The sequence below is a fragment of the Carlito syrichta genome, unplaced genomic scaffold, assembly GCF_000164805.1.
Source record: "Carlito syrichta isolate Samal-C Ts95f unplaced genomic scaffold, Tarsius_syrichta-2.0.1 Scaffold106281, whole genome shotgun sequence".
Taxonomy (NCBI): domain Eukaryota; kingdom Metazoa; phylum Chordata; class Mammalia; order Primates; family Tarsiidae; genus Carlito; species Carlito syrichta.
Window position 1 is genome coordinate 150,220 of NW_007050377.1, and position 19,020 is coordinate 169,239.

At 47.4% G+C, this 19,020-nt stretch overlaps 1 protein-coding gene across 1 annotated transcript in view; it reads left to right on the forward strand.

Moving 5' to 3' along the window:
* Positions 1-7,341: 7,341 nt before the first annotated feature.
* Positions 7,342-19,020, forward strand: part of PRAME (preferentially expressed antigen in melanoma) — a 13,045-nt gene continuing 1,366 nt past the window's right edge. The window contains exons 1-3 of the mRNA XM_008067060.1: positions 7,342-7,362; positions 17,233-17,555; positions 17,953-18,603. Coding sequence (XP_008065251.1) covers positions 7,342-7,362; positions 17,233-17,555; positions 17,953-18,603 — 995 coding nt within the window. The remainder of the gene's footprint in view (positions 7,363-17,232; positions 17,556-17,952; positions 18,604-19,020) is intronic.

A 19,020-nucleotide genomic window follows, 5' to 3' on the forward strand; every position in this document is an offset into this window, starting at 1 on the left:
GCTGTGGTGGCCGTGAGCATGCCACTGCACTCCAGCCTGGGTGACAGAGGGAGAATCTGACCCCCTCCCCCAAAAGTGGTGATTCCTCTATCAGGACACAGCCATTGGGACTTAGACCAACCACTATGGATTCTCTTCAAGACCTTCCTTTGTGATGACTTGTGTATCTGCTTAATGCTGCAGCAGACTGGGGGAAAGGGTGTTGCGAGAACATCTTAGGTGTGTGTTATTAATCAAGTACCCATTGTGCACTGGGTGTCTTGGGAGCACAGCCAGCCAGAGTAATCCCAGGCTGGGGGCAGGCAAGGGGCCCTACACCAGGACTCCACAGCCCAAAATTCTTCTTAACTTGACCACTTTGTCTCGGGCCACTGGATTGTCTTTTCTACTGTCACTGTCTTCACCTGAAAAAAAGAAAATTAAGAAAACACTGAAATTCATGAACTCCTTGCATTAGTCTGGTCAGAAAATCAAAAGGTAAAGTGTGTTCATTACTTGGCAAGGTCTATATGATTTTTATCCCCATAAGGTCAGAGTGACAGTTCTGGCCCCTTCAGCTTCAGGTTTATTTTAGGTGGTCACAGGGGGAAAAAATTGCTCTCAGTTCTTCATCTAATCCCTGTAGGGCTCAGCCCATACTCAAACTCTCTCAGTCCCAGGCACAAGGCAGAACATGGTAGAACAGGCATAAGCATCCCCTTTCCTTTCTTTCCCCATTAAAGGTTTTTTAAAGTCTCTCTTGGGCTGGGCTCAGCCTGTAATCCCAGCACTTTGGGAAGCTGAGGCGAGTGGATTGCCTGAGCCTATGGGTTTGAGAGCACCCTGGGCAACTTGGCAAGACCTTGTCTCTACAATAAATAAAAAAAATTAGCTGGGCGTGGTAGCACACGCCTGTAATTCCAGCTACTTGGAAGGCTGAGGCGGAAGGATTGCCAGAACCCAGCAGGTCGACACTGGGGTGGCCGTGAGTGTGCCACTGCCCTCCAGCCTGGGTAACAGAGTGAGACTCCAACTCAAAAAAAATAAATAAATAAAAATAAATAAAGTCTGTCTTGGTTGGATGCCTATAATCCCAGCACTTGGAGAGGCCAAGTTGAGAGAATTATCTGAGCCCAGAGGTTCAAGAATAACCTGGGCAACTTGGCAAGACCTCATCTCTACAATAAATCAAAAAATTAGCCAGGTGTGATGGCACATGCCTGTAGTTTCAGCTACTTGGAAGGCTGAGGAGGAAGGATCAACTAAGGCCAACAGGTCAAGGCTGTGGTAGCCATAAGCATGCTACTGTACTCCAGCTTGGGTGTAGAATGAGACTTTGACTCAAAAATAAATAAATAAATAAAAAGTATCTCTTGTTATCACTCTAGTCCAGTACAAGTTGACTCTCACTTTTATAAAATGAAGATACCTCTATCTTCATTGCTGATCAAGGGAAAAAATAATGATATGTTATGAATTAAATGTTTGTGTTCTCCCCTTCCCCACCCAAATTCATATGTTTAAGCCCTAAATTAAGGCTAAATGAGGTCATAGGGTGGGGTCCTTATCAGAAAGGATCAGTATCCTTATACGAAGAGACACTGGAGAGTTTGCTATCAAGGAAGGGGTCACCAGAACACACCACCAATGATAGTCGCCTAATAAGCCAAGAAAAGAGATCTCAAAATGATACCTACCTTGCTGGCACCTTGATCTTGGACTTCCCAGCCTCTAGAACTTATACTGTATGACCTGACATGTGGACTATAAAAAAGTGGAACTCATAAAAGTAGAGGGTAGAAGCTGGGATAAGAAGAGAATGGGGAGATGGTCAAAGAGTACATACATAAGTTTAGTTATAAGTCCTGGAGATCTAATATGCAGCATAGTGACAATAGTTGATAATAATACTCTGTTATTGTCTTGAATATTGCTGAGAGCAGATATTAAGTGTCCTACCACACACACACTGGTAACTAGGTGTGGGAATGTGCTAATTCGATTGTGGCAATCATCACACAATGTATATGTATATCAAACGTTGTACACGTGAATAAACACAATTTTTTCCAGTTGGGGATCCCATTGTTTCCCAGGCAGTAGTACAGTGGCACAATCACTGCTCACCGCAGCCTCAAATTCCTGGGCTCAAGTGATCCTCCTGCCTCAGCTTCCCCAGCAGCTGGGACTACAGATGCATGCCACCACACCCAGCTAATATTTTCAAAAAAATCTGTAGAGATGAGGTCCTGCTATGTTGCCCAGGCTGATCTCAAACTCCTGGGCTCAAGCAATATTCCCACTTCAGCCTCCCAAAATACTACAGGTTTGATCCACTACACCTGGCCTAAATATATACAATTTGTATTTGTCAGTTATACTTCAATAAAGCTAAAAAAAATCAAATATTATAGACATCTTTTTGTATTTTGTATGTCTTATCCAACTAAGTCCCAGAAGCTTAACAAAGCACTTAATGTTTGCCCTCACACATTCCTCTCCCATTCCAACTGTCAACCAAAAAGAACCATCAGGGAAAAAATATCTCCAAATATGTTAATTTATTCTTGAATTAGAAAGGAAGATTACAACCTGAGATGTACAGCTATGGCAAGCCAGATACACATCTGAAGAAGGGAGGGTGAAGGGAAGCTTTTATGTTAAAAGGGGTCATGCACGGTGGCACAAGCTTCTAATCCCAGCACTTGGGGAGGCAGAGGCGAGAGGATTGCCTGAGGCCAGGGGTTCGAGACTAGCCTGTGCAACATGGTGAGACCTTCTCTCTACAATAAAACAAAAAAATTAACCAGGTGTGGTGGCACGCACCTGTAGTTCCAGCTACTTGGAAGGCTGAGGTAGAAGGATCACCTGAACACGCCACTGCACTCCAGCCTGGGTGACAGAGAGAGACTACAACTCAAAAAAAAAAAAAGACGCAGCTTACAGAAACTGCTCACATAAACAGAGCTCATTGGATTTGGAGTCTCAAGTTGGCACAGATGTCAGTTCATTGATAGAGACGCTGTTACTGGGGAAGTGTTCTTTGAAGAGCATCATACCTTAATTGCAGCAGTCCTAAAGAAGGAATTTCTTGCTGGGTTATTTTAGAAAGTCCTGAGACAGCCTTTATATCAGACATACAAGCAAGAGCCCTCCCCCTTCATACTCCTGTAGTGTATGAAACACTAGTTTGTCTGGGTCTGACAAAAAGTGAGTCTATCCTGGTATCTACAACTTTTACACACATATCACCATTAAAAAAGCACCAACTGACAAGTCAACATCCCGAAGTCATGCTCCACTTCCCTCTCCCACCTGCCCCTACCAACATCTCCTCCCTATCTGTCCTTCTCTATGGACCTCCATGAACACTGTACCTTGTTCACTAAGCCCAGACCAGGATCATGCTCACTCATTTCCCTCCCCTCCTCCACGTTTGCACCCCTCCAGCTTGCTCTCCACACATTAATCAAAGTGGAAACAACAAACTGGGCACGGTGGGTGGCTCACACATATAATCCCAGGACTTTGGGAGGTGGAGGCGAGAGGATTGCCTGAGTCCAGGGATTTGAGACCAGCCTGGACAACTTGGTGAAACTTTATCTCTATAATAAATCTAAAAATTAGCTAGGTGTGGTGACGTGCAACTGTGGTTCCAGCTACTTGAACGGCTGAGGAGGAAGGATCACCTGAGCCCGGAAGTTCGAGGCTACAGTGGCCAAGAGCATGTTACTACACTCCAACCTAGGCAACAGAAAGTGACCCCTAATCAAAAAAAAAAAAGTGGAAACAGTAGACAGATCACAAAGAGCAATTTTCAAGCTTACCCCCTTTCAAATCTTGCACAGCCCATCTGCTGCCTGCTTATCAGCTTCTCCTCTATTCCAGTTTCTTTCCCTTCTCAAACCGGACACGAGAGCTATGCAGCCTGCCCCTATACCCCAAACTCGATTTCTTCACGACCCTATGACTGCTTCCTGCTCAGACCTGGGGGGGGGAAGGTCTTGGGCAACCCTGCCTACTGTTGTTATGTTCCTATCAGCTTGGTTGCTTTCTTCAGAGAAAAAGTTACAACTGCCACTTTAAAACGATGGTTTCTTGGATTTTGTTGTTGTTGCTAACCTTATAAAGCAGAAATTGTAAGTGTGTAAGTCCATGAGTGTTGCATCCACTGCCACTTAATGATGAATGTTGAATGCTCAAGGAGAGAGGGAGGAGGGAGACAAAGTTTCCACATCCAAGGTGAAAAAATTGAGGAATCCCAGGTCCAATAGGAATACGTGAAATAAACTCATTTGTATGTACCTACATATTTGCTGGTTCATTCACTCATTCATCTGTACAGCTGGGAATCTGTTGGGTCACAGGCCTGAGGCTGGCTGGGCAGATCTATGAAAACAGCTAGCCGTATCACTCTGCCCATAACTCTCGGCCACCATGGTCTGTGGCAGATTTGGAGTCATTTAGATAACGGGGACATAGTACTAGACCCCACTTCACCCCCAACACCTTTTCAGAAAAACAGTTTGTGGAAGCTGAGTACTTCCCAGGCATGACTGAGAAAGCAGAATTCAAAAGACCCAAAAGATATTCCCGCCTGCGTCCTGTCCGCCCTCTCCCGTCCCATGGATGACCTTGAACTGAGCCTGAGCTTTGCTCCCGCAGGAAGGAAGGCGCTTCCCCAACTCCCGGACAGCCCAGCTTTCCCCCACTAGAGGGCTTGGGAGAAAACCCTGCCACAACCTTGGGTGCCCCCTGCCGGCCCCGCCTCGAGATCCCACGGGGGAAGTCTAGCTCCAGCTCCCGGAAGAGTCCCAAGGTCGCCTGCTGCCTACCCTCCCAGAGGGTCTGAGGGCGCCCCAAGCGTGACTTGGCAAAGGTATCTGTTGGTGACAAGAGAGTCCCTGAAGGTGGAGAGCGAAGGCTGAGGTGCTCGGAGGGCCTGGGGCGGGGCGGCGCAGGCGCGTGGAAGTCCGTGGTGACCTTGCGGGCCTCCGAGAAGGTTCTGGAAACCACATCCAGGGACACCCGAGGAATGCGCCACTGGGGACAGGGCAGGCTCTCTGAATTCCAGCGGGGGTAAAGGGAGTGGGTCAAGTCCCAAGTGTAGGGGGCCTGGGCCCACCGACTAGACAAGGGAGGTAGGCTGAGAGAAAAGGGGGGGCGAGGACCATCACTTAGGGGGCACCGGCCCCCCGCACCCTGCATCCCTCAGAGACACGCAGGCCCAGGGCAAGGTCCAGACCTCAGCCCCTCCCTCCTAATCCCAGAAGACTCCCATCACCCCACCTACCCTCACCCTTCGCCCTGCAACTCTTCAGTCTCCTACCTCTCATCTCCCCAGCCCCTCCCCCAAGCCCCGCACTCCCCCCAGCCTCTGCCCTTTCCCCACTGTTGCCCCTTCCCCTACCTCTGTCCCTCCCCCTCCTCTTCCCCACCTCTGGCCCCCAACCTCTGCCCCTCCCTCTCCCTCTGCCCCTCCTTCTACCTTTGCCTCTCCCCCTTCTTCCAACCTCTGCCCCTCCCCCACCCCTAGCCTTGAAAAACAACTTCTTCTAGCGCTCTGGTGGAAATCTCGTGAGATTTCGCCGTGGAAGGTCCGAGAAACGCGAGTAGGTCAGATAAGCCACTTCCCTGGCCCGACCGTTGGGGCGCTTGCTGTGCCAGCGCTGGGTTCTTTCCCTCCAGCGGCTGCACAGGGAGGTGCACGCGGTGGAGGAACTGTGAGTTCAAACCCTGGTTCTTCCATTTTCTCGGAAGGTGACCTTGAACTAGTCCCCAGTCACCACCCTCCCCGGGGGCCCTGTTTTCCATCTGTGAATGGGTTATGGCAGCACAAGGTTGAGGAGAACAGAGTGCCTGAGTCAGTCAGCCCCGGCCACCAGCTCCAGAAAGTCGGCTGCGGTTATGGAGGTGGGGACGCGATCATCCAGGACCGGGCGCCTTTGGGTAGTTTGGTCTCCCCCCACTAGAGTGTGATGGAGGGTGGCAGCCCGAGGAATCAAACTGGCCCTGTGGAGGTGCTAGGAGGCAGAGCATTCAGGTGGGCAGAGATGTGGCAGCAGGACAGCAGTCGCGGCCTTGAGGGAGGGGTCTGTCACTGAGGTTGTCCTCTGGTGCAGCTCGGGGCAGCCATGAAGGGATTCCCACAGTAGGAGCAGGGTCGAGGTCCTGGTTTTCAGTCTTGGCAGCAGATTTTGCCGAGGGTTTCACAGGAGGCCGCTGCTTTGTAAATACATGCGTTAAAACAAAACCTCCTTGTTTTTGGAGCATCGTGGCTTTTATTGCTCTCAGGCCTGCGTGGAAACAGGTGTTGAGACCCAGAAAACAAGTGTCGGAGGCCTGAGGCTAGGCTGAATTGAGGCAAACTGGATCGAAGACGTCATCAGGTAAGATGGTCCAGTCTCTGGTACCCCAGAAACCCTGTCCGTCTCTGTCCTTGTCACTGAGGAGCCAGATGGAGCTACATCCTGAGGCCCTTGAAAGAGAACGAAGAAGCAGCAGTAGCCGCCGCCTTTATTGTCTCAAGCCATTTCCCCAAAAGAGCATTTCCTAAGAATTAACCCTGGTGTGTTGGAGACCCTATTCCCAAAGGTAGAGTTACAGTTGGTACTTCTGCTCAGGTGAATCAGATACCGAAGCCTCGACCTGTGTGTGGTGTCAAGTAGGGAGAGTGCATGAACTCCATTCCTCTGAGAAACTTGGGGCTCACTGCCCGGTGAGCTTGGACACCTGGAGTAGGTCTTAAGAAGTGAACAACAGACTGGGCTCGGTGGCTCAGCCTGTAATCCCAGCACTGTGGGAAGTCGAGGCAACTGGATTGCCTGAGCCTGCAGGTCTGAGTCCAGCCTGGGCAACTTGGTAAGACCTCATTTCTACGATAAATCAAAAATTAGCCAGGCGTAGTAGCATGCACCTATAGTTCCAGCTACTTGGAAAGTTGAGGTGGAAGAATCGCCAGAGTCCAGCAGGTTGAGGCTGCAGTGGCCGGGAGCATGCCACTGAACTCCAGTCTGGGCAACAGGGTGAGACTCCAACTCAAAAAAAAAAAAAAAAAAGTGAACAACAGTATTGCACAGCTTTATCCTCAGGTGCTGCCAGAGAGGTCAGGCAGGCCATATGACCTCACTCGGAACCGGAGACTGGACCTAGGACCTGAGGCTCAAGGACAACCTTGTGCATTGGGGGTGTGTGCGTGTGGGGCTGTGTGCAAGTGCTGTTGGCACCAGGACACCTGGCTGCAACCCCTAATGTTGTTGCTGCTTTCAGCGCAGGAAATGGTGACATTATGTCCCAAAACCCTAGATTCTGAGAGTGGCTATGTCAGGGTGGATTGAGCCCAAGACCCTGAGAGTAGTAAGCATGCAGAGAAGAGAGGTCAGAGTCATGACCTCAGGGAAGCTTGGGAGGACTAAGAAGGGTCAGCCCTAAGCTACCAGAAGGTCCTCTTTTGTCAGACACGGTGACTGATGCCTGTAATTCCAGCACTTTGGGAGGCCAAGGCAAAAGGATCGCTTGAGGCCAGGAATTCAAGACCAACCTGGGCAACACAGTGAGACTTCTTCCTACAAAAAATAAAAATAAAAAATTAGCCAGGTGTGATGATACAGGCCTGTAGTCCCAGCTACTCAGGAGAGAGAGATGGGTGGATCATAAGTCCAGAAGTTCAAGACTTCAGTAAACCAGGATCATGCCCCTGCACTTCAGCCTGAGCTACAGAGACCCTTTCTTTAAAATTTAAAATTAAAAAAAGCCAAGCGCAGTGGCTCAGCCTGTAATCCCAGCACCCTGGGAGGCTGAGGCAAGAGGATTGCCAGGCCCAGAGGTTGGTGACCAGCCTGGGCAACCTGGTGAGACTTCGTCTCTACAATAAATCAAAAAATGAACCGGGTGTGGTAGCGCATGCCTGTAGTTCTGGCAACTTGGAAGGCTGAGGTGGAGGGATTGCTGGAGCCCAGCAGATCGACCCTGGAGAAGCCATGAGTGTGCCACTGCTCTCTGGCCTGAGCCACAGAGTGAGACTCCGAGGTCCTCCTTAGCATCTCTCTGTGCAGAGAGCAAGAAGAATGGGCTCTCCTCTCCACACCCTTCTCCCTGCCTCAGTTGTCAGAAGAGCCTCCACACAGATCCTGGAGGTGAGGGGGCACCAGTGAATTTGTTCTGGTAAAGGAATGCGGGCTGGGGAAGTGTTTCTTCCCAGAAATTGCTCTGAGTCTGTACCCAAGATGGTTAGAGCTGCTGAACTGATGTGCTTCAACACAGTGAGCCCAGGCCTTTTGAGATTTTCAACTGGGAATATCTTGTTCTCTTCCCTCATCCTCCTGGAAAACGTGGGAGGGTCCACAGAATACCACTGAATACGTCTGCTGCGCCCCCAGACTGTGATGAGGCTGCCATTCTTGTTCCTGATTTTTGTCCATGGTGGCTGCACAGAGAGTGCGATATCCCCATTCTAGCTCAACTTTTCCAGGCATGCCCACAGCAGGCTGGTACAAGTGCTGTAGGGACCCCTGGACCAGGCACAGGGACCGTGTTCCTGTGACACCCTCCCATGCCCTGATGGTGATTCATGTGCATATGACTCTCCCTTTTGAGTATCAGTTACTGCACCTGGAAAGGAAAAAAGTCCATTAAAGACCACTGCTGATGTTACATGTCTTGAGAAAGGAACTAAGACCAGGAAAGCAAAATGCTTTGGTAACTATTTCAGTTCTACCAGACATGTGGAATTCTTTCTGCTACATCATTGTGATACAAAAATCTGGTTCATGCAGCTTCGAGCTCCCATCCCCATCTCCCAGAGAAGAGTAAATGAAGAAAATGGTTGTGAAGAAAAATATGAACAGGTCTCAGAGGAAGTGACAGCAGCAAAAGTCTTCACATTGAAGCCACTCAGAGATAATGTCACGACATAGAAAGCACAAACGGTAGATTGTTGGAAGATAATCCAAACTTAGAAAGCAAGGTGACAGTTCACCAAGGCTTAGAAAATTTGCTGTCTTCATGTCAAAAATTAGGCCAGGTGTGGTGGCTCATGTCTATAATCCCAGCACTTTAGGAAGTGGAGGCAAGAAGATTGCCTAAACCCGAGGGTTTAAAGACCAGCTTGGGCAACTTGGCAAGACTTCATCTCTACAATAAATCAAAAAAATTAACTGGGCACAGTGGCATGTGCCTGAGGTTCCAGCTATTTGGAAGGGTGTGGCAGAAGGATTGCCTGAGCCCAGCAAGGTTAAGGCTGTGGTAGCCGTGAGCATGCCACTGCATTCCAACCTGAGGAGCAGAGTGAGACTCTAACCCCCCTCCCAAAAAAAAATTATACCAAGATGAGGAGCCAAGCACTGTTGAGACCACTCTTGATAATGTTTCTCACAAAGCAGCAAAACATTTTAATTCTCAATATTTAAATCATGATGTACTCAATAAATATTAGGTTTTACTATTTTTTCCTCTCTTATGCATATATAACTATAGAGAGTTCTTAACACTTTGACCAAAAAAATAGTAATGACCACAGCAAAATCATACCTTTGCATATGGCTTGTTAAGATTGTTTTGCACAATTTCCATTTGCACAGTCATGACCCTGCTTCACCATGCAAAGCAAAGTCAGCCTGTGGTTAATTTAAAATTCAGCTCATTTCTTTCTCATAATGTCCAGGTGTCAGAGATACCCTGAAAAGAAAACCATGACATTTTTGCTGGGTGTTACTCTTTGTCACCCAGAATAACAGTTGATGTTCCTTAGACCTTCAACAAAAGTATTTGAATAAATCGAGGTAAGACATCAGCTGTATTAAACACTTGCCTGGGCCACGTCCAAAGGCCCAGCCTGCCCCAGTGCCTCCTCCCGGCCCTCAACACAGACCCAGAAGATTTTTTTTTAGTCAGATGTGAGGCCAATGCCCCTGGGACCCCTGAGGATTATTGCTTCCCTCCTTTGATCCAGTGGAAAAAAATGTCAAGCAGAATGCGTTTACTCTCATCCACCGTGACCTTCCTATGGCTTGGAGATTTAGAATTCCAGCGTTTCTCTTCTTTCTTGGAATCCCTCTGTTCCTTCCAGCCTGAAGTGATGTCACATGTCCCCGCCACCCCAACCATTCTTGCAGAAGCACAGCCCTTGAGGTAAACTGCCTGAACTTAGAGTGACCTTGTCATCATGTTTAGGTCTAGAGATGATTGAATTGGAAGTGAGCCAGACTCTTGAGTACTATAAGCCAACAGAGACTTTAGGGTCTTAAAAAGTCACCTAGAGCAAAATACGCCCATATGTCAGAGTAATAAGAGCCTGACTCTGGAGATGAAAAGTGATTTCCTGGATCCCAGGTGGAATCTTGTCTGTTCAAGGGTTGGGAAGAGAACCAAAGAAGAGAGCTATTGGTGTAGGAACTGGTCTCTAGGTCTCTCATCAGAAGAAAAGAAGAGTCAGGGTCTTCCTTTGGAACCCAGGTGGGAGTGTCCTTCAGCATTCTCCATGCCTCTCTGGATCCAGAAAAGCAGCTGGACTTTTTTTGTCCTACACCTTGTGCCTTGTTCTCCAAAATAGCTCAGTAGAATTGAGAATTATTTGATTTCTGTGGATGTCTGCAGAAGTGTGTCTTCTAGTATCTTGGCCACATCACCAGCTCCAGGAGTGGTGGGCTGATGTTCCAGGGGTACAGAAGGAACACAGGCCAGGAAAGGCAAACTGGAAGCACAGACATGTTCTAAAGACCTGAATGAGGACCCAGGGCATCCCCATTGGGATTCTGTGACTGGGGAAGGGGTTGCAGAACACCCCTATGATGAGCTCAGAGGCTACTCTGGCCTGTGCAGCCAATGAGGACCATGAGGAAAACAGACAACCAGAAAATGGGAGAAATTTTCTTCACATCCATGCCTGGACCCAGTCTTTTTGCTCTTCTCTGACATTGGAGGAAGGGTGGAACCTTTGTGCACATAGTGTTTCTGGTGTTCCTTCTTCAATGCCACAGCTTATCTTCTGGATAAACAGGTTCTGCCTGTAGGTAGACAGAGAAGTGTCCACTGCCTCATGGGAAAAGTGTTCAGCTTGTACCTCCTCATGGTTCCTCCTGCCTTCTTGGGTCTTCTGGAAGTTGGGATCCCATTGAAACTTCCCAAGCTTTTGGACTTGTGTGATTTTCTTGTTTTCTGTGGTTCGCATGAAGTCTGCCAGTCAGCTCTTTCTACATTTAGGTAAACCATTGGGGAGGAGAACACAAATCCATCTAAATTCACATGAGTTCTAACAATTACTCCCCACATGGATCGGAGCAGATTCTTCCCCTGACAGAGTCCTGTATTCACCAGACCAAGAATGAAAATGAACTTTAAAATTTCCACAAAGGTGCAGGCACAGTCACTCATGCTTGTAATCCCAACTTTTTGGGAGGCCAAGGTGAGAGGATTTGCCTCAGCCCATGGGTTCAAGACTAGCCTGGGAAATTTAGTGAGACCTCATCTCGGCAATAAATTACAAAAAAAAATTAAAATTAGCTGAGTGTAGTGGTACACACCTGTGGTTTCATCTACTTGGAAGTCTGAGACAGAAGGATTGCCTGAGCCCAGCAGGTTGAGAGTGTGGTGGCTGTGTGCATGCCACTGCACTTCGGCCTAGGCAACAAAGTGAGAAACTAAATAAAAATATATTGTGAGGGAAATGGTGTTGATATTTGTGCACTGTGCTTAATACAGAGAGAGAAAGAAAAAAACTGAGTTTAATTTACGTGACTGGTGGCAGCTCTATGATCAGAGTCTCTTGTACCTGAGAAACTTAGAGAGCAAGAAAGGTTTTCTTTGAGGCTCTGTTTGCATCACCCATTTACTAGGATTGAGAAAACATCAGTTATCAGCATAAATTTGGGAAGGAGCATTGGGTTCATGTTTGGATACAGGTCCCTGGAAAAATGTTTGGGCCTGATCTGCTTCCTATGAACAGTCTGAATGTGGACATCCGCCCTAATGAAAGGTCTTCTGGTAACTGCTTTGATGGCAAGGATATGTGCACTTGGCCCATGTTTCTTTCCCAGGCTCCAAGATCCCAAAGAAACTACAGCTCTAATCTCTTACTGGCTTTCAGATTGAAAAAGTTCCTATCGAGACTTTGGGTCACCAATATTACCTCTGGCCTTGCCCCAGTCCACATTCATAGATTTAATCTTCCCAAGCCTGTTTGCCAACAATATCCTGACTTTTTGGGAGAAAATACTCTTTACCTTCAGAGGAAGATTGAATCGTCCTCCCTACCTCATTGATTTCCTTGGCTTTACAGGATCTACCTTGTGTCTCTCTCAGCCACTCCCCTTTCAATTTCTCAACTCTGCCAATTTGAGAGTAAAAGTCTGTCAATTCCTCAAACAAAACCTACTTTTTTTTTTTTTTGAGTCAGAGCCTCATTCTGTTGCCCAGGCTGGAATGCAGTGGCATGCTCACAGTCACCGCAGCCTCAACATGCTAGGCTCAAGCAATCAGTCTACCTCAGCCTTCCAAGTAGCTGGAACTACAGGTATTACTATGCCCAGCTAATTTTTGATTTATTGTAGAGATGAGGTCTTGCCAAGTTTCCCAGGCTGGTCTCGAACCCATGGACTCCAGCAATCCCCTCACCTCGGCCTCCCACTGTGCTGGGATTATAGGCATGAGCCACCATGCCTGGCCCACAAAACATATCTTAACTTTGTCTTGAGTAATCCACTCAGCCACATTACAAGTGCTCAGTCCCACTTCAGGTCAGCCTTGACCTTCAAGTTTTAGAAGACCATCCGTTCCTCAGTTTTACCTCTGTTCCTCCCTAAATGGGTATGTGAGTTACTGTGTGTGACAATTTGATATCCATGGATTTTTAGGTTTTTTTTTTCTCTATGGATGACATCACACTCTTTATAAAGCTGTCTTAACTCCAATATCTGGGTAGTTTACATGTGGCCTAAAATTGCCCTAACAGTTACGCTTTCAGTATGGTTTTGTTTTCTGTCTTTTCCTTTTATAAAGGGAAATAAAGTTCAATCAATTGAATCTGGAGAAAGTCAACACCCAATGAGGAATTATTGGTTGGAGATCCAGTAATGTAATCAAACATGGCTGTCATTGGCAGCATGAAGCTGGAAGGGGGAGATGTACCCAGAAGGGCTAGTAATAACTTTTTAGGAGTCATAGGGGGTCCCAAAGCCCTGGAGCATTAAAGTCATTGGTGTAGTTCTCCCTGATTTCTGGGCAGATGGCTCTGGGCACTGCACCTGGATTTGGTGAGTTAGGAACAGTAAGCAGCCAGGGTTTCCAGGGCCCATGCAAGGCCAACACTGCGTAGACAGTTTTTTCTTTTATTTTCCTTACAAATGAGCAGGCTTTGCTCTTTACTCTAAATACAGTTTTGCCTTAAATTCCAAACATTTTTCTTTTAATTTTGGGATTTATTTTTTAATGGATACAAAAAATTGTATATTTATGGGATGCATGTGAAATTTTGGTACATGCATACAATATGTAATGATCAAATTATGATAATTAAGATATCCAGTACCATGAACATGTATCATTTCTTTGTGCTGAATGCTAAACATTTTTATTTCTGACATTTTGTATACTTTTTTTTTGAGTTGGCATCTTACTCTAGACTGGAGTGCAGTGGCATGCTCACAGCCACCACAGCCTCAACCTGCTGGACTCAGGCAGTCCTTCCACCTCAACCTTCCAAGTAGTTGGAACCACAGGCACGCACCACAACGCCTGGCTAATTTTTTGATTTATTGTAGAGTTAAGGTCTCACCAAGTTGCTCAGGCTGATCTCAAACCCCTGGGCTCTGGCAATCCTCTCTCTTCAGCCTTCCAAAGTACTGGGATTACAGGCGTGAGCCACCACTCCTGGCCCATTTTATATACATTTGAGATAATTTATTAAACTGCTTTTTTGGAGAGTAAAAACATCTAATTAGAATTTTACTTTATTATATTTTAGATATTTAGTGTGTGGCCAGTGATGATAGCTTGTATCTTATTTTGTTAACTAAAAGCCTAAAAAATATTCAAGATTGTGGAAGGCTGAGGCAGAAGGATCGCCTGATCCCAGCTAGGATGACAGAGACTCCGACCCAAAAAAAAAAAAAATTCAAGAGTGGAGGCTTTTTCAAGACAACATGGTGACTGTAGATCATAACAATAAATTGTACTTTTGAAATTGCTGACTGACCCAGTGGCTCATGCCTATAATCCCAGCACTTTGGGAGGCTGAGGTGAGAGGATTGCCTGAGCCCATAGGTTCAAGACCAGCCTGGGCAACTTGGCAAGACCTCATCACTACAGTAAATAAAAAAATTGCCGGGCTTGGTGGCTCAGCCTGTAATCTCGCGCCTTTGGGAGGCTGTGAGTGGATTGCCTGACCCCGCGGGTTTGAGACCCACCTGGGCAACTTGGCGAGACCTCATCTCTACAATAAATCAAAAAATTAGCCGGGCGTGGTAGTGCGCACCTGTAGTTCCAAGCTACTTGGAAGGCTGAGGCGGAAGGATCGCCAGAGCCCAGCAGGTCGAGGCTGCGGTGGCCAGGAGCGGCCACTGCACTCCAGTCTAGGTGACAGAGTGAGACTCCAACTCAAAAAAAAAAAAAAAAAATTAGGTAGGCATGATGGCACATGCCTATAATTCCAGCTACTTGGAAGGCTAAAGTGGAAGGATCATCTGAGCCCAGCAGGTCAAGACTGCAGTGGCCGTTAGCATGCCACTGCACTCTAGTCTGGGTGACAGAGTGAGACTCCAACTCAAAAAAAAAAAAAAAAAATTAGGTAGGCATGATGGCACATGCCTATAATTCCAGCTACTTGGAAGGCTAAAGTGGAAGGATCATCTGAGCCCAGCAGGTCAAGACTGCAGTGGCCGTTAGCATGCCACTGCACTCTAGTCTGGGTGACAGAGTGAGACTCCAACTCAAAAAAAAAAAAAAAAAATTAGGTAGGCATGATGGCACATGCCTATAATTCCAGCTACTTGGAAGGCTAAAGTGGAAGGATCATCTGAGCCCAGCAGGTCAAGACTGCAGTGGCCGTTAGCATGCCACTGCACTCTAGTCTGGGTGACAGAGTGAGACTCCAACTCAAAAAAAAAAAAAAAAAATTAGGTAGGCATGATGGCACATGCCTATAATTCCAGCTACTTGGAAGGCTAAAGTGGAAGGATCATCTGAGCCCAGCAGGTCAAGACTGCAGTGGCCGTTAGCATGCCACTGCACTCTAGTCTGGGTGACAGAGTGAGACTCCAACTCAAAAAAAAAAAAAAAAAATTAGGTAGGCATGATGGCACATGCCTATAATTCCAGCTACTTGGAAGGCTAAAGTGGAAGGATCATCTGAGCCCAGCAGGTCAAGACTGCAGTGGCCGTTAGCATGCCACTGCACTCTAGTCTGGGTGACAGAGTGAGACTCCAACTCAAAAAAAAAAAAAAAAAATTAGGTAGGCATGATGGCACATGCCTATAATTCCAGCTACTTGGAAGGCTAAAGTGGAAGGATCATCTGAGCCCAGCAGGTCAAGACTGCAGTGGCCGTTAGCATGCCACTGCACTCTAGTCTGGGTGACAGAGTGAGACTCCAACTCAAAAAAAAAAAAAAAAAATTAGGTAGGCATGATGGCACATGCCTATAATTCCAGCTACTTGGAAGGCTAAAGTGGAAGGATCATCTGAGCCCAGCAGGTCAAGACTGCAGTGGCCGTTAGCATGCCACTGCACTCTAGTCTGGGTGACAGAGTGAGACTCCAACTCAAAAAAAAAAAAAAAAAATTAGGTAGGCATGATGGCACATGCCTATAATTCCAGCTACTTGGAAGGCTAAAGTGGAAGGATCATCTGAGCCCAGCAGGTCAAGACTGCAGTGGCCGTTAGCATGCCACTGCACTCTAGTCTGGGTGACAGAGTGAGACTCCAACTCAAAAAAAAAAAAAAAAAATTAGGTAGGCATGATGGCACATGCCTATAATTCCAGCTACTTGGAAGGCTAAAGTGGAAGGATCATCTGAGCCCAGCAGGTCAAGACTGCAGTGGCCGTTAGCATGCCACTGCACTCTAGTCTGGGTGACAGAGTGAGACTCCAACTCAAAAAGAAAAAAAGCGTATCTCAGAATTTGTGTTTTCTTATTTTACTTCTAAATGGTACGTAATAATATCACACTGCTTTTATGGTTTCTCATTTAAAAATCTTTAATGAGCCGGGCTCGGTGGCTCAGCCTGTAATCCTGTGCCTTTGGGAGGCTGAGGTGAGTGGATTGCCTGAGCCCACGGGTTCAAGACCCGCCTGGGCAACTTGGCGAGACCTCATCTCTACAATAAATAAAAAATGAGCCGGGCGTGGTAGCGTGCATCTGTAGTTCCAGCTACTCGGAAGGCTGAGGCGGAAGGATTGCCGGAGCCCAGCGGGTTGAGGCTGCGGTGGCCGGGAGCGGCCACTGCACTCCAGTCTGGGTGACAGAGTGAGACTCCAACTCAAAAAAAAAAAAAAAAAAAAAAAATCTTTAATGAAATACGGCACTCATTGTTCATGTGTTCCTTGTCTTTCCCATCTGGCTTATTTGTTGGAGCAGAGAAGCAGGCTATCTTGGGTCACATACACTCTCACTCTCATTTTGCTTGAGTGGTAATCAGAAAATTTCTCCAAAAGGGCGTGGTAGGCTGGGCACTGTGGCTCACTCCTATAATTCTAGCACTTTGGGAGGCCAAAGTGAGAGGGTTGCCTGAGCCCCCAGGTTTGAGACCAGCCTGGGCAACTTGGTGAGACCTCATCTCTACAATAAATAAAAAAATTAGCCGGGCATGGTGGCATGTGCCTATAGTTCCAGCTACTTGGAATGCTAAGGCGGAAGGATCACCTGACCCCAGCAAGTTGAGGCTGTTGTGGCCAGGAGCATGCCACTGCTCACCAACCTGGGTGACAAGAGTGAGATACCAAAAAAAGGGTGGGGGGCAGGGTTAGCTTTCAGGCTTCTTGGTACTCTCTTGTGGGGGGATGGATAGAGTAGAGCATTGGGTGAATATGGAATGGGGTCAGTGGTCATCCTGCCCTTTTTCAAGGCTTGATGGATTGTTTGTCCTGGTGCTATCAGAGGCAGAGTTATTGTGGCCACCAAGTGCAAAATGGAATCAGGTAAACTGAGTACTCCCGTATTGTTGCCAGTGCAGTGACTTTGGTCCCTCAACAGGTGGGGAGAAGATGGAGTTGCTTGCACTTGACCTGAGAAGGATGGTTTTTGTTCCTGTGTGTTTTCTCAGTGTTCCTTGCGCAGCAGATTCTTCAACATGAGCATGTGGACAAGCCCACGGAGACTCCTAGAACTGGCTGTGCAGAGCCTGCTGAGGAGTGAAGCCTTGACCATCACTGCTCTGGAGGAGCTGCCCAGGGAGCTCTTCCCACCACTGTTCACAGCAGCTTTCACCGGGAGACACAGCAAGATCCTGAAAGCGATGGTGCAGGCTTGGCCCTTTGCCTGCCTCCCTCTGGGTTCTCTGATGAAGGAAGAGCAGCCTCCCTGGGAAGTCTTCCAAGCTATGCTGGATGGACTCGATGTGCTGCTTGCCCAGAAGGTTCGCCCCAGGTGAGAGTGATCAGGCAGCCTGGTAGGGACCTGGGAATCTTGAGCAAGACACAGCTGGGGTCAGGGAGTATGGAGAGCCAAGGAGTGGGCCAGAGGCTTCTGATGGTGCCAGTGAAGAAGCTTAGGCAGGTCTTGGGGTCACTCTGGGAATGGGCTCCAAATGTGGAAATGATTGAGATGCAGAAGTGTCTGAAGGGACATGTACCTGTTTGTTCCTAATGGTATAGGAAGTGGGGGCTAGGAAGGATACTATGATCTTAGTGGGAAAGGGAGTAGCTGATGCTTGGAGTACAGAGTCAATGTGCAAATCAGACATGGACATCTGGTTCTTATCTAGATTTGTGGTTTTACTCTGAGTTATCATAAAGCATCTCAGCTAATTACCTATTTTCCACAGGAGGTGGAAACTACAAGTGCTGGATTTACGGACGAATGCTCATCAGGACTTCTGGCCTATATGGTCTGGAACCAGGGTCAGTGTGTGCTCATTGCTGGAACCAGAAGCAGCCCAGCCCATGAGGAAGAAGCGAAAGGTGGATGGTTCAAGCATGGGGGCAGTGCAGCCATTGGGTCCTGTGGAGGTGCTCGTAAACCTGTCCTTAAAGGAAGGCACCATGTCCCTCAAGGAAGGCGCCATGTCCCTTAAGGAAGATGCCCAAGATGCATTGCTTAAATACCTCATTGAGAAAGTTAAGAAGAGGAAAGGTTTACTACACCTGTGCTGTCAGAAGCTGAGTATTTTTGCAATGCCAATGCAGAATATTAAGATGATCCTGAAAATGGTACAGCTGGACTCTGTTGAAGATTTGGAAGTGAATTGTACCTGGAAGCTATCTACCTTGGGGAAGTTTTCTCCTCACCTGGGCCAGATGAGTAATCTGCGTAGACTCCTTATCTCCCACATCCATATGTCTTCCTACACATCCTCAGAGAAGGAGGAGCAGTGTATCACCCAATTCACCTCTCAGTTCCTCAGTCTAAACCATCTCCAGGTGCTCTATTTGGACTCTATCTCCTTCCTGAAAGGCCGCCTGGACCAAATGCTCAGGTGAGGGATAGTGAGGTGTCTCTGCAGACCAGAGAAAGCCTTTCTTTATTGCAGTAAACAGTGGTGGGCATCTTCTTTGTATGCCAGTCACCTACAGTACAACAGTGAATGAGTCACTACAAGTCAACACGTTGTCTTGTTCATTGCTGAACCCAAGCTTGGTATCACATAACTACTCAGATAAAGGTTAGAGGTATATCCTAAGATAGGCATTGTGACTCCCTTCTAGGAAACTCTAATGGGTGGGTTAAGTCCTGGCAAATGTGACTTTGGGAATTCATCCTTAGGAAGTGAAGTCTAAGATGACCAAAATAGCTAAGCAAGGAAGAGGGAAAAGCCCATAAAATGTGAGGTGTCAGCCAGGCTCGGTGACTCAGCCTGTAATCCCGCGCCTTTGGGAGGCTGAGGTGAGTGGAT